Source organism: Silene latifolia, chromosome 5, assembly GCF_048544455.1.
Source record: "Silene latifolia isolate original U9 population chromosome 5, ASM4854445v1, whole genome shotgun sequence".
Taxonomy (NCBI): Eukaryota; Viridiplantae; Streptophyta; class Magnoliopsida; order Caryophyllales; family Caryophyllaceae; genus Silene; species Silene latifolia.
This window is the reverse complement of record NC_133530.1, coordinates 11783149-11807187: the sequence shown is the minus strand read 5'-3', so window position 1 is coordinate 11807187 and position 24039 is coordinate 11783149. Positions and strand designations below refer to the sequence as shown.

General features: G+C 35.5%; 1 protein-coding gene across 1 annotated transcript; it reads left to right on the top strand.

Annotated features, from left to right (window-relative positions):
* Positions 1-17800: 17800 nt before the first annotated feature.
* Positions 17801-23145, top strand: LOC141656721 (wax ester synthase/diacylglycerol acyltransferase 5-like). The gene is made up of 7 exons (XM_074463727.1): positions 17801-18201; positions 20607-21209; positions 21333-21399; positions 21891-21994; positions 22081-22296; positions 22491-22628; positions 22727-23145. The coding sequence occupies exons 1-7, from the start codon at positions 17971-17973 to the stop codon at positions 22886-22888; spliced, it is 1521 nt and encodes a 506-aa protein (XP_074319828.1). The 5' UTR covers positions 17801-17970; the 3' UTR covers positions 22889-23145.
* Positions 23146-24039: the final 894 nt, after the last annotated feature.

Here is a 24039-nt window from a genome sequence, read left to right as displayed (position 1 = left end):
AGGTCGTGTTTTCCAATGCATGGCTTGACTTTTGTTTTAGCTGTCTAATCCTTTCTAGACATTCTAAGATGTGTACAAACCCATATAAATATAGTGTTTTATACTTCCTCCATTCAACTCCACTCTACCACTTTCTTTTTTCACGTTTGTCAACGCGTGTTTTACGCGTTAAATATCGTTAGCTACGTATTTGCAAAAAATATAAAAGTTAGATATTTTTAATATACTCGTAAAGACGAATCAAACAAGATCTCACATGAATATATTTCCACTTACGTATCGAGAGAAAATCGAAATTGAACAGACAATTGTGAATAGTGTACAAAAGTGAAATAGGTAGAGTGGAGTTGAATGGAGGAAGTATAATTAGCCATACTACTCTCTCCAGGTCCCCATACACTCATGTTTTTTTTTTCCATTTCAATAAAATGGTACTCACATATATTAGAGAAATGGAAAGAACATTTTTGTGTGGAGGGAGTACAATTAGTCTTGCTGAAGACGGGTCGGAGCAAGTGACGAGTAATGTCACTCACAAAACGGATAGGGGGACAAGGTGGGGGCACCCTCATGTGCTTCCCTCTCTCCTTTATTTGGGTCATTTGTAAGAGGAAATGGTATCCGTCACTCCAAAGTGACGGATACGTGCCGTCTTCAATGAGATTTTGTGGAGGAAGTATTATATTGTAAGAGTTATAATGAAGATTCTCTTCAACTATGAATAATGTTCAAAAAGCAAAAGTATATAACTTATTGAAACGGAGGAAATAAGAAAACAAAACTGAGAATGGAGATGGTTGAAATACTTTAAATTTTGATTAAAAAGGAAATTATTTGACCATCTTCGAAGAATTGTAGTACACTAATAAAATTTCGTCGGAAGACTTCACGAAATCACTTTGGGTTATATCAAATTATGACAAAATAGTTCTTTGGCAAGATGACAACGCCAACGTGTCTCTTTCTTTGTGAAAATTTACCTGTACCTAAAATTGATGATAGTAACGTAAAAAATTCAGATTTAAAGGTACACATAGCGTAGTTACCTTGGAAGCTATGGAATCTTACTCTTGAGAGCCCTCTAAATTTTAGAAAAAATAATTACATACATTGTGTTAATACTAATTGTTATAACTAGGCAAAATTTATATAAATATATACATATATACATATCTTAACAAATTATATAAAAAGCTCCGTCAAATTTCTTTCGTATGTGTTGGTGTGATGCCAAGTAAAGCCAAAGTCCTTTTTGGTTTTTTGGTTCATACACTCTCCCACATCGGTGGGGAGAGTTGTATGTTGTGTGTTTATATTGTCTTTGGTCCAATGGTGGGTAAGAGATTGGACCAAGGAGGCTTTTGTGGTGATTGTTGGGCTTGTGGGTTTGGGTCCAAACACACACACGCGCGCGCACGCCGGCCCGGCTCCGGCTCTGGCTCGGGTTTGGGTAGAGCGTGCCAAAGGCCCTCTTTTATCCTTTCTTTTTGGGCCTGGCTTGTGTGTGTTTTTGGAGTCCAGTAACGGATCTCAGTCAATTTATTTCTCCGTGATTATGGAGATTTATTCTCCTTGACTGTCATTAAGGGGATTGATTATCTCCTTTATTTCCTCCGTTTTTGATCCTTCACACAATTTACACACAAATTCACACAATTTCACACAATTTATAGTCGGAAATAGAGCCGTTCTCTCATCACTTGATACACACAAATTCACACAATTTCTTCTACATCTCTCTATATGATAATATTCTGCTTCTGAGTTTTATTTCTGGGTTCGGTACTGTTAGTTCCAAGGCTCTCATACACGAGTGGTTGTGTACGGGTGTCGCAGTGTTAACCTTGGGGAACTACCGGCGAGAGACGATTACCACCACGGTCGTGCCGATATAGTTTTCAAGTCAGTGGCCTCCATACCACGGCGCTGCAATTCCGTTTCGATAAGTCTTTTTCTGTCTCTTGTTTCTGTTCAAGTTTCTGTCTGTTTTCATTGTTACGAATTATCTTCCAACAATTTGAAAACTACATATTTATCGTAACAATGGTCTGCTAGTCTCAAACAAAATTCTGTCTGAATTGTCGAAATTGGAACCCTTAGACGGTATGAACTACAAAAGATGGTCTCGAAATCGCTTATGTATTTTGAACAATTAGAAATCGACTATGTTTTATTTTTCTCGACCCTCCTACTGCTTTATTACCGCTTGCTAGTGTAGAATCTACCCCACCTTCGTGCTCAGTCATTAAGTCGAATGAGGAGACTATTAAGAAACATGATAAGGATAACAAAACTGCTAAGTTCCATCTCCTTACTCATATGTCGAATACTCTCTTTGATTTATTTTCGGTCCATAAATCTGCTAAGATTATATGGGAATTGTTAGAGAAAAAAATATGGGGTGACGCGATGCGGGTAAGAAAAAATATGTTGTCGGGGCGGTGGCTTGGGTTTCAAATGGTAGATGACAAACCAATTATGGAGCAAGTTCATGTTTATGAGAACTTGTGTGCCGATGTCACTAATGAGGGGATGAAACTAGATGAAATCTTCTTGGCTAATGTCTTACTAGAAAAGTTTCCCCCTTCCTGGAATGAGTATAGGAACCATTTGAAACATAAGAAAAAAGATTTGTCCCTTCAAGAACTAGTAGGCCACATGAGGACTGAAGAAGCTAATCGTCTGAAAGATAAGTCAGTCCAATTGTCTCTTACTACTGTCAAAGCCAATCTTGTTGAAACTGGTGTGTGACACCCTCTAATAAACCTATAATTAAACGCGTAAATTCTACGGAAAAACTGGTAGGATATGTTTGTAATTGGTCCAACTATATAAAAACCTGTAATTTCAAAAAAATTTCTAAACCAATCACAACATTTCCAACATTCCCAAGAGGCGGGTGCCAAAACCTGCAATGCTAACAATCTAATTTACATGCCATAGCTAAAGATAAGAAAATGTAAAGATACAAACCCAAAATAGAAAAGGGAGACATATGTCCCTTCAAATTATATACAAAACCAAAAGTTAAAAGGGTTACTATAAGAATAGCCAAAACTAGGTCCAAGGTTCCTTATGCTCGCTAGCTCGTCTGTGACCCCAACAAAGCATCAACAACCTGTCAATCGCATTTTATACAAACACGAAAGCCACAATTCAAAGGGGGAGTAACTTCGAGTCCTCCCAGCCACGAATCGTCATATTTAATGTAACATGTAATAAAACATGTAAACAACATGATAAACAATTTAATTATCAAGTATTCTAACCTATGACCCCCTAACTGACCAAAATAAACTATCATGTGAAACATATAACAAACAGTAATCCAAACTTTATCAACTGTAACCGGCTTACATCTCACCTATTACAGTTCATAAAATCACCATACAAGAAAGGGCAATATATCAAAGACAGGCATAAGTTCTTAGTACGGTCAATAGTCACTTTGTAACTCGAGTCTATACCACGAGGTAGGGAAGGTAATCGAACCGGTATCTTGGCTCAGCGGTTAATATTAATAAAACATGGCCAAGACACAACACAACCCTAGCCTAAAATCACAAGCAGACCTAGACATGCGGATACACACCACCGCACCCAAGACCCACAATTTTTCTAAAACAAAGTGAGTACCCTAAGGAGTCCACCAAAGGGTTGGCTAGTACTTAAGCTGACCACTTACTATCAAAATAAGTAACGAGGTCATGCCCCAACTTGGATATAAATCCACTAGTCAGGAACACAAAGGCTATCAAGCAGTGAACATATACTCGTCAAAGACTATAAAGACCTATCTATGATGAAGGCCGAAATACTCACCTAGGACCTAGTCCCAGCTAGTCCCAGCTTGAATACTTTAGCCCACACCACACAAGACAAGTAAGACACCCACTTAACCATAAGAGGACAAAAAGTCCAACTTACCAACCTAAATGCTAACATTCTATCATGTGAAAGGCTATATAAATGTCTATTCAAATAGATAATCCAACAAAGTGTCCTCAATAAGAATTCAATACTAATTTCCAATTCTAACAATATTAACCATGTTAAAGGCTTCAGGGAATCTAGGGCCGTTTCTACAATATAAGAAGCTACTTAAATCAACTAATTACACATGTGAAATAAAAATATAATAAATGGCCTAAAACAAGAAAAAGGCCGATTATCTAATTCATTCAACCAAATTTTTACCCGCAACCTACTGCGACAGTGCGGGTTAAATTGCGGTGACCAATCACTCAATTAATCGACATCGCATCGATCAAAGGGACTAAGGCTCGGTTTTCAGACAATCAACAAAACATTACAATTATCGCTATATAATTCATTACGAGCCTAATCTTTACAATTTCATTTTCTAACCTATACTAACATGTGCAACTACCAAAATAAATATAATTTTTACCTTTAACATAATTTTTATTACTAATTTGATTTAATTCAAAAGTTTACCCATACATTACTTATTCTAATTATCTCATTAATGAACCTAAAATGACGAACAATGCATGGAAAACCGCTGAAACAAGCAACGGGCCGACCGGCCAGCCATGGGCCAGCCCGTGGGCTGCTTGGGCTCACTGCTTCTTGACTCTTCTGCCGCCCCACTACACCTCTCTTTTTTTTTTCCATTTTTGTTCATTATAACATCGTCTCAACACTAATTAATCGTTCCCAATTCAACTTTGTTAACTTAAACTAACAAAAGGCATAAATTAAGCATGCATGCATCAAATTTTAACATGTGAAAATTCTACTCAAACCAAAAATCACAAAACATCCAAAAACAACAAAGCATGTGACGATCTTTCGTCGAGTAACTCGAAATATGTTACCTTAAGCTAGAAAAAGAGCAATTAGCACCTTAAACCCAAACCCTAACAAGCACTAGCCGCTATCCTCGACAATATACGAGTCCCCAAACTCGTCCTCCAATTCTTCACCTAATTAAACAATAAAAACACCATAATAAGTACATAAATACCGAAATTACCGAAAATTCGTCTTAAAACAACTTCAAGAAAACTGAAATTAAAACATACTAGGTTGTAGATCTCGACGAGAGGATTCCGGAAATGTAAATTATGCAAAAATCCGATAAGAAACGCAAAAGTTATGATGAAATTGAGCTTGATTTGGTATAAAATGGTGTTTTGATGAAAAAGGGAAATGTTAGAGGATGAAGAACAAAGAAAAATCAGAAAAATGAAGGGAAGGGGGTGTGGTCCGCGGGAAAGGAGAGAAAGAAAAGAAAGAGCGGGTTTGAGTCGGGATTTTTCGAGTCGGTTTTTACTTCGTTTCGATAATAATTAAAACCGTAGGTCAAATGCAAATTCCGACAAGACCAAAGTTTTTAAACACGAGATTACAAGAAAATTGAATACTCATACGACCCATTTCCAAATTCGTTTACCCAACGTTCAAAAGAATTGTCATTTTCCCCCCGATACGCCCTTATTTCGAAATAAAAAGTTTTACACGGTTTAAACTATTTTTAAACATTTCGAAACTATCAAAATAAATACTTTTCTTCAAAATATAATAAAATTATATTTTTTTGAATTATTTTTACTTTAAATACTTAAATATCAACTTTTATTTGATTAGTAAATTATTTTCGAAATATATTAACGGTCCGAAATTACGGGGCGTTACAATCACCCCTCCTTTTAAAGAGTTTCGTCCTCGAAACTTAGAAGGGGAAATTATAGTTATAAGAAAATATAGGTATCTTTTCAATGAAACGGTGATACTCTTGTTGATCAGACAAGAACATCCATATTCATATCAAGATATAAAAATTATTTCTACACCAATAAATGAGAAAACCCATTATTGGGACGTCTCCAACAACGAGATTTAACATTCACTAATGTTAAAACCATTGAAAATCATAAAAGCATTTTCAAACTTTTAGTTTAAAGTTCTATAATAAGAATAATATCTTTACTAATTATGATTAAATAAGGCTTAGTAACTCGGAAAAAGAGTAAGAAAAGGAATCATTACACAAAACGAGAAATAGCTTAGATATCCAATCGAACACTAGGGTTGAAAGAGAGTGAGAAATCATTTTCAAATGTTATAGAAAAAGGTCAATTTGTAAATTTACTCCAAGTAAATGAACCAAAAGTTTACTCAAACTATAGAGAATCTATGCAAGATGGAAAACAACTCGGGAACGAGAGGTGCAAGTCGCGATAGGGAACTCACACCCAACAGACAAGAAGGAATTGAACTTTTAAAGGTGGAATTTTTGGATGAAGTCAATAAAGATGTCAACGAACAAGACGCTTTATTCAAGAGGTCAAATGAGTTCCATAAAGGCGAGCACAACGGAACAAGCCAGAATAGCAAGAATGACAATTGTCGGAGATCGGAATTAGGAAGATCGGTACATCGAGAAAGGTTCACTCAATTATCCAACCGCAGAGTCATCCTACTAGATCCTCCGAACATCAACAGGGCAACCACCAGAGGCCACACTAATCCAAAGAGCCATCTGAACCACTCCTCGACAAGTCTACTCATAAGCTAATCCTTGAGACAATCCCATCCTCTACAATTATAACTTAACAGTTTCCCAATCAAAATGTTTCCACCAGTATCCTCCATCAAACAAACTCAAAATCCAAAGTCGAAACTAGTAACAATATTACACCCTTACCAAGATTCAATATTCTCAAACGCATTCATGCTTGAAACCAACCCACAAGCAACAAGTTGCACTATCCAATCCATAATTAGCACTAACTATAAGATAAATGGGTTCATCACACAACTCATCTGATCGGTTTACTCAAGGTTCACTATCCTACTTCCCAACAATATTCCAATTCCAATAGAAAGATTCCTCAAAGGATTAAATATAAGGTCCAAATTTACAATAACAATCCACAGACTTAACCATCAATCCCCAATTCCGTAAAGTAAGGATCAAATGACAAACGACAATCCCCGAACGACAATGCCTAAAACAAATCAAAAATAACCATAGAAATACTCCACCCAGGTAAACTAATCCCATTAGTCTCATCATCAAATTGAAACCAAAGTGGGTCTTATACCACCAAAACACGCGAACCTTAACTCGCAAGGAGACTACAACATTGCCATCATAAGAATTCCATCAAAAATCTAGCTCTCAATAGACATAAATCCAAAGGTGTTCCTCAACTCACTAGGCTCTCATATCATGCACAACTAACAAGTCTAACCAAAGGATCCCAAGTTATATTCTCCTATACCACTCAAACCTTAACCAATCAATTTCTCAACTCGTTCACGCCCTCCAATGATACATTCTCTCAAAACCGGGTTCTCTTGAACAAGGGAATTATCCTGCGGAATAAAAGGAAGGTGTCCACATGGACTTTATTATAAGAAGAAAACGAACCTAAGATGAATCGGGAGAAAGAATTGAAAGGTAGTTACCAAGGCGAGAGAAGAGGAATTTGAAAGACGAATAAACAACGAGATTGGAAGACTAAGGTAAGATTGCATTATCTACATCTATTGGAGAGCCATCTTACAAAAGAGAAAATCAATTAGTACCTAACAATTAGCAATCACAAACAGACTACCACATAAAATCCTAAATCTACCCATCCTACCCATCTCTCAAGTTTATTATTTAAAGGTCAAGTGATTTTAAGTGGAGTACACAAACGTGCGTCGGGAGCAACAAGCTCTGATACCAACTGTGACACCCTCTAATAAACCGATAATTAAACGCGTAAATTCTACGGAAAAACTGGTAGGATATGTTTGTAATTGGTCCAACTATATAAAAACCTGTAATTTCAAAAAAATTTCTAAACCAATCACAACATTTCCAACATTCCCAAGAGGCGGGTGCCAAAACCTGCAATGCTAACAATCTAATTTACATGCCATAGCTAAAGATAAGAAAATGTAAAGATACAAACCCAAAATAGAAAAGGGAGACATATGTCCCTTCAAATTATATACAAAACCAAAAGTTAAAAGGGTTACTATAAGAATAGCCAAAACTAGGTCCAAGGTTCCTTATGCTCGCTAGCTCGTCTGTGACCCCAACAAAGCATCAACAACCTGTCAATCGCATTTTATACAAACACGAAAGCCACAATTCAGTGGGGAGTAACTTCGAGTCCTCCCAGCCACGAATCGTCATATTTAATGTAACATGTAATAAAACATGTAAACAACATGATAAACAATTTAATTATCAAGTATTCTAACCTATGACCCCCTAACTGACCAAAATAAACTATCATGTGAAACATATAACAAACGATAATCCAAACTTTATCAATCAGAACCGGCTTACATCTCACCTATTACAGTTCATAAAATCACCATACAAGAAAGGGCAATATATCAAAGACAGGCATAAGTTCTTAGTACGGTCAATAGTCACTTTGTAACTCGAGTCTATACCACGAGGTAGGGAAGGTAATCGAACCGGTATCTTGGCTCAAATTTAATATTAATAAAACATGGCCAAGACACAACACAACCCTAGCCTAAAATCACAAGCAGACCTAGACATGCGGATACACACCACCGCACCCAAGACCCACAATTTTTCTAAAACAAAGTGAGTACCCTAAGGAGTCCACCAAAGGGTTGGCTAGTACTTAAGCTGACCACTTACTATCAAAATAAGTAACGAGGTCATGCCCCAACTTGGATATAAATCCACTAGTCAGGAACACAAAGGCTATCAAGCAGTGAACATATACTCGTCAAAGACTATAAAGACCTATCTATGATGAAGGCCGAAATACTCACCTAGGACCTAGTCCCAGCTAGTCCCAGCTTGAATACTTTAGCCCACACCACACAAGACAAGTAAGACACCCACTTAACCATAAGAGGACAAAAATTCCAACTTACCAACCTAAATGCTAACATTCTATCATGTGAAAGGCTATATAAATGTCTATTCAGCAGATAATCCAACAGTGTCCTCAATAAGAATTCAATACTAATTTCCAACTCTAACAATATTAACCATGTTAAAGGCTTCAGGGAATCTAGGGCCGTTTCTACAATATAAGAAGCTACTTAAATCAACTAATTACACATGTGAAATAAAAATATAATAAATGGCCTAAAACAAGAAAAAGGCCGATTATCTAATTCATTCAACCAAATTTTTACCCGCAACCCCACCTGCGGCAGTGCGGGTTAAATTGCGGTGACCAATCACTCAATTAATCGACATCGCATCGATCAAAGGGACTAAGGCTCGATTTTAAACCACAATCAACAAAACATTACAATTATCGCTATATAATTCATTCTGAGCCTAATCTTTACAATTTCATTTTCTAACCTATACTAACATGTGCAACTACCAAAATAAATATAATTTTTACCTTTAACATAATTTTTATTACTAATTTGATTTAATTCAAAAGTTTACCCATACATTACTTATTCTAATTATCTCATTAATGAACCTAAAATGACGAACAATGCATGGAAAACCGCAAACAAGCAACGGGCCGACCGGGCCAGCCATGGGCCACCGTGGTTCTGCCGGCTCTTTCGGAACTCGCCCCCCCTACACCTCTCTTTTTTTTCCATTTTTGTTCATTATTACATCGTCTGAACACTAATTAATCGTTCCCAATTCAACTTTGTTAACTTAAACTAACAAAAGGCATAAATTAAGCATGCATGCATCAAATTTTAACATGTGAAAATTTTACTCAAACCAAAAATCACAAAACATCCAAAAACAACAAAGCATGTGACGATCTTTCGTCGAGTAACTCGAAATATGTTACCTTAAGCTAGAAAAAGAGCAATTAGCACCTTAAACCCAAACCCTAACAAGCACTAGCCGCTATCCTCGACAATATACGAGTCCCCAAACTCGTCCTCCAATTCTTCACCTAATTAAACAATAAAAACACCATAATAAGTACATAAATACCGAAATTACCGAAAATTTGTCTTAAAACAACTTCAAGAAAACTGAAATTAAAACATACTAGGTTGTAGATCTCGACGAGAGGATTCCGGAAATGTAAATTATGCAAAAATCCGATAAGAAACGCAAAAGTTATGATGAAATTGAGCTTGATTTGGTATAAAATGGTGTTTTGATGAAAAAGGGAAATGTTAGAGGATGAAGAACAAAGAAAAATCAGAAAAATGAAGGGAAGGGGGTGTGGTCCGCGGGAAAGGAGAGAAAGAAAGGAAAGAGCGGGTTTGAGTCGGGATTTTTCGAGTCGGTTTTGACTCGTTTCGATAATAATTAAAACCGTAGGTCAAATGCAAATTCCGACAAGACCAAAGTTTTTAAACACGAGATTACAAGAAAATTGAATACTCATACGACCCATTTCCAAATTCGTTTACCCAACGTTCAAAAGAATTGTCATTTTCCCCCCGATACGCCCTTATTTCGAAATAAAAAGTTTTACACGGTTTAAACTATTTTTAAACATTTCGAAACTATCAAAATAAATACTTTTCTTCAAAATATAATAAAATTATATTTCTTTGAATTATTTTTACTTTAAATACTTAAATATCAACTTTTATTTGATTAGTAAATTATTTTCGAAATATATTAACGGTCCGAAATTACGGGGCGTTACAGGTGGGTCTTCAAAAGAAGATAGGTTCAAGGGTAAGGGAAAGGCTAAAGCTGGTCAGGGTCAATCCAAGGGTCAGAATGCCAAGAAAGCTGGTCAAGGGAAATTCACCAAACCTGCCTCAAAGATCCAGAAACCAAATCTGGTTTGCTATGTTTGTGGGAAAACGGGTCACAAAGCTTATCAGTGTCCTCAAAAGAAAGTTGCTGCTGAAGCTAATGTTGCTGAAAAGGATGATATTATTGCTGCTGTAGTGGTTGAGGCTAATCTGGTTGCAAATGCTAGTGATTGGATTCTGGATACAGGGGCTTCAAGGCATCTTTATGCTAACAAGGATCTCTTTGCTGAATTTGAAGATGTTGCTGATGGTGAATGTGTCTACATGGGTAACTCTTCTTCTGCTGTTATCACCGGCAAAGGCAAGATCTTTCTCAAACTAACCTCAGGGAAAACTCTTGCTTTAAATAATGTTTTGTATGTTCCTACTTTGCGTCGAAACCCCGTGTCTGGTGCCTTGCTAAACAAAGCTGGTGTGAAACTTGTTTTTGAGGCTGACAAGGTTGTAATGTCGCGCAATGGGGATTTTGTGGGCAAGGGTTATCTCTGTGGGGGTTTATTTGTTTTGAATGTTGATTCTCCTATCATTAATAATAATGCTTCTACTTCTGCTTATATTGCTGAGTCTCTTGATGTCTGGCATGGTAGATTAGGTCATGTGAATGTTGATTCGATTAAAAAGCTAAAATCTATGTCGCTTATTCCTTCGTTATCTTCAGAAACTCATGAGAAGTGTCCTAGCTGTGTCGAGGCCAAATTTGCTAAGAAACCAAGTAGACCTGTTACAACTAGACAAACGAGTCTTCTTGAGTTAATTCACACCGACCTTGCTGACTTCAAAAACACCATGAGCAGAGGTGGTAAACATTATTATGTCACTTTTATTGATGATTTTTCTAGATATACCAAAGTATATTTGCTTAGAAATAAAAGTGAAGCTGAGGACATGTTTATAAAGTTTAAAACTGAGGTAGAAAATCAGCTTGATAGGAAGATTAAAAGAGTCAGGTCCCATCGAGGAGGAGAGTATGGCTCTGGTTATTTAGTAGATTTTTGTGAGAAAAATGGTTTAATACATGAAAAGAGCCCACCATACTTACCTCAATCAAATGGAGTAGCTGAACGTAAAAATAGAACTTTGAAAGAAATGATGAATGCTATGCTTTTAAGTTCTGGCCTTTCTGATGATATGTGGGGGGAAGCGGTGCTTTCAGCTTGGCATATTCTTAACAAGGTACCTCATAAGAAACTAGACAAGACACCCTATGAGATGTGGAAAGGTTATGCTCCTAACTTAAGTTACCTTAAAGTGTGGGGGTGTTTGGCTAAAGTAGGTTTACCTAGCTTTAGGAGGCCAACCATTGGACCTAAGACTTATGACTGCGTTTTCATTGGTTATGCTCAAAACAGTTCTGCTTATAGGTTCATGTCTTTAAGTGACAGGTCTATATCTGAGGCTAGAGATGCTGAGTTTTTTGAGCAGGTATTTCCTTTGAAGAAGGAAACAGTATCACTACCCGATGCCCCTGTTGTTTCTACTGTGCTTGTTAACCCTATTGATAGTTCTACGCATGCGAGTAGTAGTACTTCTGTGGATCATCCAGTTGAACCAAGAAGGAGTAAAAGGCCCAGAATTGAAAAGAGCTACGGGAGTGATTTCATCAGAACTGATGCTATTAGACTTCACTTATCTGAAAACGCAGGTGATATTTGTGCTTTTGATGAGCTTGTTTCTGCCTTTTTAATAGAAGATGATCCAAAAACATATGATGAGGCTATGAGATCTATAGATGTTGTTTTTTGGAAAGAAGCTATTAAAAATGAACTAGATTCTATTGTTTCTAATCAGACTTGGGAGTTAACTGATTTGCCTAAAGGTAGTAAACCCATTAGTAGCAAATGGATATTTAAAAAGAAAATGAGACCTGATGGAACAATAGAAAGGTTCAAGGCCAGACTTGTGGTGAGAGGGTTTACACAAAAGAAAGATATTGACTATTTTGATACTTACTCACCTGTGACTAAAATTTCCACCATTAGAACTCTTGTTGCTTTGGCTGCTATTCATGATCTTGTAGTACATCAAATGGATGTAAAAACTGCTTTTTTGAATGGTGACCTAAATAAAGAGATCTATATGTTGCAACCCGAGGGGTTTGTGGTAAAGGGTCAAGAGAGTAAGGTGTGTAAACTGAGAAAATCACTTTATGGTCTGAAACAAGCACCTAAACAGTGGTATGAGAAATTTCACAACACTTTGATCGACGATGGCTATATAACTAACAATTCTGATTCGTGTGTCTATTCTAAAATGTTTGGGTCAGATTGTGTGATTATATGCTTATATGTTGATGACATGTTAATTCTTGGTAGTAATTTATTTGTTGTAAATAAAACCAAACAATTTTTGTCATCACGTTTTGAGATGAAAGACTTAGGAGAAGCTGATGTTATCCTTGGAGTTAGAGTTATGAAAACCCCAAGTGGTATATCCCTTAGTCAATCACATTATGTTGAAAAAGTGTTGAAGAAATTTAATAGTTTTGATGTTGCACCTGCTAGAACTCCTTATGATGCTAGTATATCTTTGTGTAAGAACTTGGGTGATAGTGTCTCACAAGAAGAATATGCTAAAATTATAGGAAGTGTTATGTTCCTCATGAACTGTACTCGACCAGACATTGCTTATGCTGTTAGTAGGCTGAGTCGATATACACATAACCCCATCTTGAGAGCATTGGAATGCACTTAAATCGTTTACTTAAATACCTAAAAGGAACAATTGATTTGTGTTTGCATTATGGTAAATTTCCTGCTGTTTTAGAAGGATATTGTGATGCAAATTGGGTTGCAGGTAATGATGAAATACATTCCACTAGTGGTTATGTGTTCACCTTGGGTGGATGAGCTATATCGTGGAAGTCTGCAAAACAGACTTGTATAGCTAGCTCTACCATGGAATCTGAGTTCATTGCTCTTGAGTTGGCAGGTCAAGAAGCAGATTGGTTGAGGAACTTACTAGCAGACGTGCCCATGTGGGGAGGACAGGTTGCACCAGTCTCCTTACTCTGTGATAGTAAAGCAGCTATTAGTGTTGCTAAGAATAATGTCTATAATGGTAAGAGACGACATATTCGAATCAGGCACGGTGTGGTAAAACAACTTCTGAAAAATGGAGTAATTGCTTTGGACTATGTGAAGTCCCAACGTAATCTTGCCGATCCCCTTACTAAGGGGTTAACAAGGAGAGTAGTCCTTGACATGTCGAGGGGAATGAGGCTTAACTCCATAAATCAAGTTTGAATGTGATACTTGATGGACTCTGTAGCTCATTCCTATGGCATTTGATATCCATAGCCAATTTGGTGGTGCTTTTGAGACGCACTTGATGGATTGTGTTTTTATATGAGGTTTGGACTTTGTCCTTAATAGCTCTTATGAGAAGTGCTACTGAGAAGCACTTGAGCTACCTTTGGGGGTGTGATGGTTCAGCCACCATCTATGTAAGAATATAAAAAATTCTCACTAGAGCATTCACCTAAACCAGGGTAAACGCATGGCTTTAAAAGCGTTGCACTTGAAATCGCGGAACAAAACAGTCTTTGAAGGTATGATATGTGTTGTGGGGGAATCAATGACCGAAGACCGACAAGGAATTCAAATCGAAAGATATTCTCTTGTTGAAAGTAAGTTGTTGCCTCATTTCACTAATACGTCAATTCAAGTCGAAAGACATTGAACGTTTAAGTATCCAGTCCTTCCTTACCTAGAATTTCTCTTTAGCTTTTCCTTATCATCAGTGGGGGATTGTTGGTGTGATGCCAAGTAAAGCCAAAGTCCTTTTTGGTTTTTTGGTTCATACACTCTCCCACATCGGTGGGGAGAGTTGTATGTTGTGTGTTTATATTGTCTTTGGTCCAATGGTGGGTAAGAGATTGGACCAAGGAGGCTTTTGTGGTGATTGTTGGGCTTGTGGGTTTGGGTCCAAACACACACACGCGCGCCGGCCCGGCCCGGCTCGGGCTCGGGCTCGGGTTTGGGTTTGGGTAGAGCACCTGTGGTGCGGGCCAAAGGCCCTCTTTTATCCTTTCTTTTTGGGCCTGGCTTGTGTGTGTTTTTGGAGTCCAGTAACGGATCTCAGTCAATTTATTTCTCCGTGATTATGGAGATTTATTCTCCTTGACTGTCATTAAGGGGATTGATTATCTCCTTTATTTCCTCCGTTTTTGATCCTTCCGTTTGCCTGTAACAGCTCTATTTCCGACTATAAATAGAGCTGTTCTCTCATCACTTGATACACACAAATTCACACAATTTCTTCTACATCTCTCTATATGATAATATTCTGCTTCTGAGTTTTATTTCTGGGTTCGGTACTGTTAGTTCCAAGGTTCTCATACACGAGTGGTTATGTACGGGTGTCGCAGTGTTAACCTTGGGGAACTACCGGCGAGAGACGATTACCACCACGGTCGTGCCGATATAGTTTTCAAGTCAGTGGCCTCCATACCACGGCGCTGCAATTCCGTTTCGATAAGTCTTTTTCTGTCTCTTGTTTCTGTTCAAGTTTCTGTCTGTTTTCATTGTTACGAATTATCTTCCAACAGTATGCATGACACATACTCATTTAATACGTACATCAAGTGTAAATACACTGGACTTGCGATTCTTAAACCCAAAGCTTGAAATTGCATCCAAAAAACCCCAAAGCTTGAGATCAATTGTTCGAGGGCATTTCTTGAAGCCAATTAGAAAAGATTATCTTGAGAACACAAATCTAATGATATTACTAAACAACCTCGCAAATGAGAAGTAGTTACAACAAAGACGATATCCAACTAACTACTGAAAAAAAGAATCAACAAACTAATGCAACCTTAAATCCAAGTTAGTTGAGATCTATGTTAAAAAAGTTAAAAGCAATCCTTACTCGAATAATATATTGATAGTTGTATCTCCATCAGAATCATACGGAGTAATATATATTAACCTACACATACAATAAGTAAGACTTGTCAGAAAATCATTAGAGAATAATCGAATTCAAAGCAACAACGTAACCGTAGACTAAATGCTACGATATGATTTAAACACATCAGTGTAAACATTAGGATTCTAAAAACGACATAGATAAGGTTATATACAACATTTGAAAACAAAAATAAGAAACATAAAAAAATATAACGTGAAGTGGTAATTGTTATGTAATTAACACATTAAATTGTTGATTAATGAAGATTGTTAAAAGAGAGTCAATAGAAGAAAAATTTATGAATTCATGAAGAATAATAATACCCATAACGTTGTCAGGAGCAGTATATATACATACATTGAATGCAACTAAGGCACTGTTTGGTAAACAGCATATTGACCAAATTTTAGCATATTCAAGGCTTTTAGCATGTTTGACTAATCAATATGCTAATTTTAGTGTTTGGTAAACAACATATTGAAACAGCATATTTGGGGTCAATATGCTGTTTTACAATATGCTGCTTACCCCAGCATATTGGTTAGCATATTGTAAAATAGGAAATTTTTCTCCATTTTACAAAGAAAACTAACAATCTACTAATCGTAATCTGCCAATTACCAAACACTCAAATCAATTCTGCTAATTATAATATGCTAGTCAAACCTTCTGATAAAATCTGCCATTTATAATCTGCTTTTGCAATCTGCTTATGCTGAAATTAATCCGCTGTTTACCGAACAGGGCCTAAATCATAGGGAATACGTTGGAAAGGACGTAAGAATTAGTCATTGAATTGACTACTTCCAAATTAGTATTCTAGATTGCCTCCGTTTAAACAATTAGATAGCTTTAGATATATTGCTATATTATATTATAAGCTTTTTTTTTTTTTTTTGACAGACGTATATTATATTATAAGCTAATAAAGTTATAATAATGAGGTATTTGTAGAAGGTGGAGATTGTATTAGATCAAAAGTCTATCTCAGTTTTCTGATATAATTTGATAAATGTTTTAGATTTATTTTGAATAATATATAGATTAGGTAATTTATAAAAGCTGGACTCTCTGTAATCGCTCGAAAAAAGCTTCCTTTAATAATATAGATAGATATTGATTCCGTCTACAATCAAGGCATCTATTCTAATTCGGGATTCAATCGATAATAAAACATAAATTTTTGACAAAACAAAATCGTAAACTCACCTCGTTACTAGCTTCATTGTTGAAATCGTTGTAAAAATCGTTCCCGTTCATGTTGTTAATTACAAATACCGGTTTTTTTTTTCTGAAAAATCAACTTTTTTTTTTGTTTCAAATATTTTAGTGAGACGGTAACTTGTGTTTTAGTGAGACGGAAATTGCATTTTAATGAGACGGAGACAGAAATTGCATTTCAGTGAGACGGATATGGAGTTATGTTATGGAGGGCAAACTTGGTAATTTACATTAATTGTCGACGATAATTAGTAAAATATCGACGACGTATAGCAGGACCCTTTTTTTTTTGCTTGGATGGGTCGGGGCCTTTTACATGAGATCTATGCTCAGCTCATCTGAAGCCTTTAAAGCGAAAGCTAGGCCGGGCTGGAGGCAAGACATGGTCAATAAGGCCTAAAAGCACGGGTGTGTTGGCCGTACCGTTGGCCATGTCCACTTATACTCATCTCACTATCCGCTCCGAAAATTCAAACTAATCCTAACTTAGGAGGGTTGGCACTTGCCAACATCACAAATGGGTAAACAAACCAAATATTATTGACCCACTTTCCTATTTGATGGCACAAACTTAGGAGGGTCGTTGCCATTTGCCTAACATTACAAATGGGTAGTCCATTTATCACAAATTTACTACTCCTGCCAGAACACTTTAAATATTGATTGACCCGCTTTCCTACTTGATGGCACCAATTTGCCATCAGAAATTCTCATTTGTAGCAGATATATCCGTTAAGAACTTGTGACGGATAAAGTATTACTCATGTAAATGATAAGACAAAACCAAAGTGTATAGATAGTAGCAATTCGTTTAGTCTTATCTATTCACATGGATAGTACTTAACTTATTACAAACTTGTGATGGATATGTCCGTCACAAAGCAGACTTGTTTATTTGCCATTTTTTTTAAGGTATATAACAAATTAACAACCCATTAAACAACTATAGAAGTGTTTATTGGGCAACACATCCCTATCCCTTCAAATAATAAATTCCCTCCACAATACTCAATCCAAACCATAAAAATAAAAAAAATAAAATAAAAACAGAAAAAGAAAGGAACAGAGCAAAGCAAAGCCATAATAAATAAATAGAAGCTACTTGAAGCTCAAGTGTAGATGGCGAGTACACAGTGGCTGAAGCCCATCAACACGAGGCGGAACGCCAACGCGGAAACAAAGTTGGAAGAGGAAGAACCGTTAACACCAGGGGCGCGTTTGTTCCACGCGCCGCAGTTTAACTGTTGTATAATAGCGGTTATAGGTTGCAAGACTAAGATTAACGCTGATGTTATTAAAGAAGGGCTTAAGCATACTTTGATTAAGCATCCTCGCTTCTCTAGCAACTTGGTACGTCTTTTCTTTATTTATTTTTCACTTGATATGTAATACTTACTTCCTCCGTCTTAATTATTTGTTTACTTTTTCGTCTCAATTATTTGTTTACTTTTTATATTTTTTGTGAAGAGTATTGTAATTAATGATAAAAAAAATGGCTGGAACGGAGGAGTAAACGGTGATTAATTTGTTCTACGTGAAAAGTCAACATCTTCTTCGTATCATGGTTTAGTTAATTAGTTTAAGATATTGCTGTTGAATACTCCCTCCCATCCAAACCAAAGGTTACATTTGACTTTATTACGCTTGTCGAGGCACGTTTTGCAACGTGAATATCTTTAGTTACACATTATCAAAAATTATAAAAACTTGATATTCTTATAGCATTCATGACGATGAATCAAACAAGATCTTGCATGACTATGTTTTCTCTTATACATTACTAATAATACCAAAGATTCTCTACAATCATGAATAGTGCCAAAAAGTCAAATGTTACCTTTGGTTTGGATGGGAGGGAGTATAGAATAAGACTATTCATGACAATTTTTGTAATTGGTTAAACAATCATTTACACTATTATTTATTATTATCAATAAATAAGAAATTTATTTAACATATAAATGAAAGGTTGTACAGCATACAATGGTTTAAAGATCATACCATCAAAGGTGTAATGATATTGTGCAATTATATCAAATCTAACGGGGACCTTATGTGTAATTTTTCTAACGGTTTTAAAATCATATTTTAATTTTTTGAAACCAATCATCAAATTTAACTAAATTTATATGTATTATTTTGAGTTATATTGTAAATTTGTGAACTTGCTATTTATGTAAAGGAGCTCATAAACTTTATAGCAAAATTCAAAATTTTTATCATAAAGTTTAGAAATTATAAAAGAGCAAGTGACGGTATCTGATTATCTGCGGTATCATCTAAGAACAACAATCTTAAGCAATTACAATAGATGTTGTACTTAGAAAGGGGTGTCTAAAGCCGATGCAGCTACCGGGGGTACTGCGCTTCTAATTTTGATCACCAAATTTACAAACTTATTAATGAAATTTAATATAAACCTTATTATATAGTAATACACTTGTACGCCATATCTGATCTAAAACCTCATTGTCGTTTATATGATCTTCATTTATTTTAAGGCGTACCGTACTTTGGGCGTCTGAAATTCTATGAATAACTATCACGATTTACCAAGTATATGATGATGAGTCACTTTTCTGGTAAGAAGTGTTATTAAGACCGTCATTTTAATGTGGATCACATGTTCCTAACATGATGTTCGTAAAATCGTCAACGATGACACAATGTCATAAATGAGCTAACAAAATATTTAACTGTACTACAGAGTAATAATGTTGGGACATAAGCCCATAACTATACGCGTGTCTTTTCCCAAATTTTGTAACACAAATTCTCAATGACGATTATTCATCTAAAGTTGTAAACGGGTCAAATATATCACCACTCTCATAATAAGACAAACAACAAGTGAGAGGTTGGAGACTGTCTTATTATAAAAGTGGTGACATATTTAGCTCATCTTCATCTTTAAATAGATATCTACAATGAGACTAATTAATTTTGTAATAAGAATTTTTGCACTTTAACAGTAAGAATCTTGGCAGTACAACCGTATTTTAATTGTTAGATGCATTTATTACAGTATTATTAGTAAAATATTAATTTGATATGAATAAATTCTTATTTACAACTGAATATATCCATTTTAATATAGAGTATTAAAACTAGTTAAATAAATACTCCCTCCTAGTCTGATTGTTGATTCCTCTTTCCTATTGCTATGCTATGCTATATGTCCTACGAGTAAAATGGATTTGTTTGTCCTAGGTAAGATTAATTAATATAATATGAATTGAAACCTTTGGAAATATTATGAATCGATAACATTTTTAATAAAATAAAATACTCTGTAGGAGTCCATTGTTTTCCTTGGTTTGAAGGTTCTAATTAACTAGATCCAGCTAAACATCGGTAATCACTTGGTTTATACGTCATAGCCTCATGGGTCTTTCGTATTTTTATCATTTAATTGGTTTAATAAGTTAACCGTATATCTGATATTTTGATATGATAAAAAAAAAGTAGTTATTCAATTTAGAATCTATAGGTTATGAAATATTGAAATTCATGTTTATATACCTCTTTATCTCAATCATTTATTTGCCTAGTTTAAAATATCTCTCACAAAAGTGGTTAATTGCTCAACCATTAGGTTGGAAATTGCTAAAGTTTGAGTACAACTAACTTAGCTTTAATCTCATGACACTAAAGTAGAATTTTTTCTTCGATCCAATAATATGTAACATAGTTGCGCATGTTTTTAAGCCTAAGTAGAAATTAAACTCAAATTTTTGTTGATGTTGAAAAATAAGGTACTTGATCCTAAGAAAGCCGGTAAACCAACAGGATGGATCCGAACCCAAGTAAACATGGACGACCATGTCATTATCCCGGATTTTAACCCAAATATGGACTCACCAGACCAATTCCTCGAAGATTATGTCTCGAACATAACCAAGACTCCAATGGACTTATCCAAGCCATTGTGGGAGATCCATCTCCTTAACATCAAAACCAGAGAAGCAAACTCAGTAGCAGTTTTTCGGATCCATCATTCCATTGGAGACGGAATTTCACTCATGTCACTCGTCCTTGCGTGTACTAGACAAACCGCTAATCCTGACGCGCTTCCTACACTCCCTATCGACACTAACAAGAAGAAGAAAAAGAGGAAGATTACGAGCTTAAGTAGTTCGTTAGGATTCTTAAGCTGCTTCTTCGGGTTAATGTTCATTTTCAAGTTGTTGTGGTACACTTTGATCGATTTAGTTATGTTCATGGCTACGTCGTTGTGGCTTAAGGACACAAAAACTCCTGTAAAAGGCGGGCCTGGTGTTGGATCGACTCCTAAGCGATTTGTCTACAGGATTGTTAGCCTTGATGATATTAAGCTTGTCAAGAAGGCCTTGGATGTGGTATGTTCTACTCCGTATCACCTTAAATTATTCGGAATTTACAAGTTTTTAATGCTAATAATTTTATTCTGTTTAATGCAAGTTAATTCTGTTTTTTTTTTTTTTTCCTTTTTACGAAATCAGACTATAAATGATGTGATTTTGGGGATAACACAGGCAGGCTTGTCGTCTTATCTCAACAGGAAATATGGTAAGAAACGTATACTTTAACGACTAGATTTTGCTTTATTTGAATGTAATTTTAGGTTCTGTTTGGTAAAATTAACTGAAAAGTTAACTGAAATCTGAAAAGATAACTGATAAGGTAGCTGAAATTTGGGAACTAATAAGGTAGCTGATTATATAAAAAAAATGTTTGGCAAACTAACTGAAAAGTTAACTGAATTTGATGAAATGACGTAAAAGGATATGATAATTATTTAACAGTATAGATTTAAAGGGTAAAAACGGAAAATTAAACCAAATCAGGTATCTGAAATTCAAATGCTACTTTAGGTAGCATTTCATTTCAGGTAGCTTATTTTGTTAAATAAGCTAATTGCCAAACGCTTACAAAAAAATAAGGTACCTGAAATTTTAGTCAAATAAACTACTTTGACCAAATCAGGTACTTGAAATGCCTTGACAAACGGAGCCTTAGCCTTTGTAATATGTTAACCGGAACTAAAATGAATTTTTCAGGGGAGATCAAAGGAGAAGAAGAGGCTCGAGAAGAAAACTTGCCAAAACATATTCGCCTGAGAACAACTTTCCTAGTGAATCTCAGACAAACATCGACAATTGAGGTTAAAATGATATTGTTTCACCCGTAACTCTTTTACCATAGCATATACGGAGTATAATCTAACAGTCGATATTGTTTGGTAGACAGGATTTAGCAGAAAAGATGGAGTCGAGTACCAAAGGGAGATGGAACTGGGGAAATTCAATTGGCTATATCATGTTTCCCTTCCACATTGCCATACGAGATGACCCGTTGGATCATATACGCAATGCTAAGGCGACAATTGACAAAAAGAAACTCTCGCTTGAAGCAATATGTACTTACATTATTGCTAAGATTGTTCTCAAGATACTTGGCCTTCGGGTATATATTCTTTACTTATATCTCCGCCATCACCTTTACCTTACCTACCAGACCGATATTTGCAATAATTTTGCTTAGCAAATTTTCGCATTTTAAGTTGTAATTTTGTCATAAATGACCGAAAATTTGTTGGACGGCCCTGATTCAAATATGTATCGATTTCTTACATAGGACGATGACTTGATGATCTGCAGGTGCTTGCTGCGTTAGCACACAGGGTACTCTCACATGCCACATTGTCCTTCTCTAATATTGTCGGTCCGAAAGAAGAAATAAGCTTTTATGGACATCCTATAGTCTTCATTGCTCCAAGTGTTTACGGACACCCACAAGTAAACTCATATAATCTAGCATCAGTATTATTTTTATTTCCTGCATTTTTTCGTCAACTAGCGTAAGTTAATTGTGATTAATGTTTTTGGTTATGCAGGCATTGACGGTCCATTTTCAAAGTTACATGGATAAGATGACCTTCGTTCTAGCCGTTGATCAAGATGTTATCTCCGACCCACAAAGACTGTGTGATGATATTGAGGAGTCGCTTAGGCTCGCTAACAAAGCTATCGTTGAACAAAAGCTCATTAAGTCTTAGAATTCGTTTTTAAAAAGCGAAGATGTCTACTAACTTAATTGATAAAGTTACGATGGTTGGTACTCTTGATCCAGGTTTAAACCTCATCAGCATTGTATTCGTCATGTATTTTCTCCCATTGAGTGTCTTGCTGCTTTATGGCCGAAGTTAATGATGTGCATAGAAATTTTACATTGTTCTCCACACTCATTTGTACTATTGATGTGTATATTAAATTTGCTTTATAAAAATAATTTTTTGTAACAATTGTATAAAAAGTTTTAAAATTTTTAATTTATAAATAGTTTTCGAAAACCATACCCTACCGAGCATAGGACGATTTAAAATTATATCCCCTCCGTCTCAGTTATTTGTTTGCCTTTCATAAAGATATTGTCTCCTTCATAGCCCTATGTTTGTCGTAACTATTATAATGTTAATCGTGGCTGGAGATGACTATTTTTAATCAACAACTAGGTTTGTGACCCGTGAAATTCACGGATTTATCTGTTTTAATTTTGTTATTTTTATCTTTTTATTTATACTTGTCTGAGCAATTAGTTGATCTATTTAAAAAATATAGTCTTAGAATACATAAAAGTTAGTCGGTTTGAGTGTTATTTCTTTGTCAACTTTGGTTTATTTTCAAAACTATATATTGTACTTTAGTTGTTTATTTTGAATAATATAATAATAACATGTGGTTTTAAAAAAAAATATATTACCTTTGGTAAGTCCGTAATTCATGATAAATGCTTAAGATTACCTTTTAATTAGATTGTATAGATTATGTACTAAATTTTCCATGTGAAAGCTTGAATGTCCATTTGTCATTTAGGCCAATAAAGTTAGTGCGTGAAGACGAAAGAGTAAATTAATCCATAATATTAAATTATTGATCCTTTTTTTTCTTTTCTTTTTTGAGAATAAATAAATCTCGAAATGTAAGGAGTTAAGAAGATATAAAATTATAGGACTTTTTATCTTCTCAACTTAATTCTCATAAATCATATTTTCTAATAGTAGCTGACAGGCTAAAGTCGTATGCCTCAAATTAACAATTTATATCACTTAAATCCAAATACTAAACAGTAGTAAAGCGGAAATAAGGGTCGAACCCAAGGGAATCAGATTAACAATTTATGCAATTTATAATGTAGGAACAGTGGATC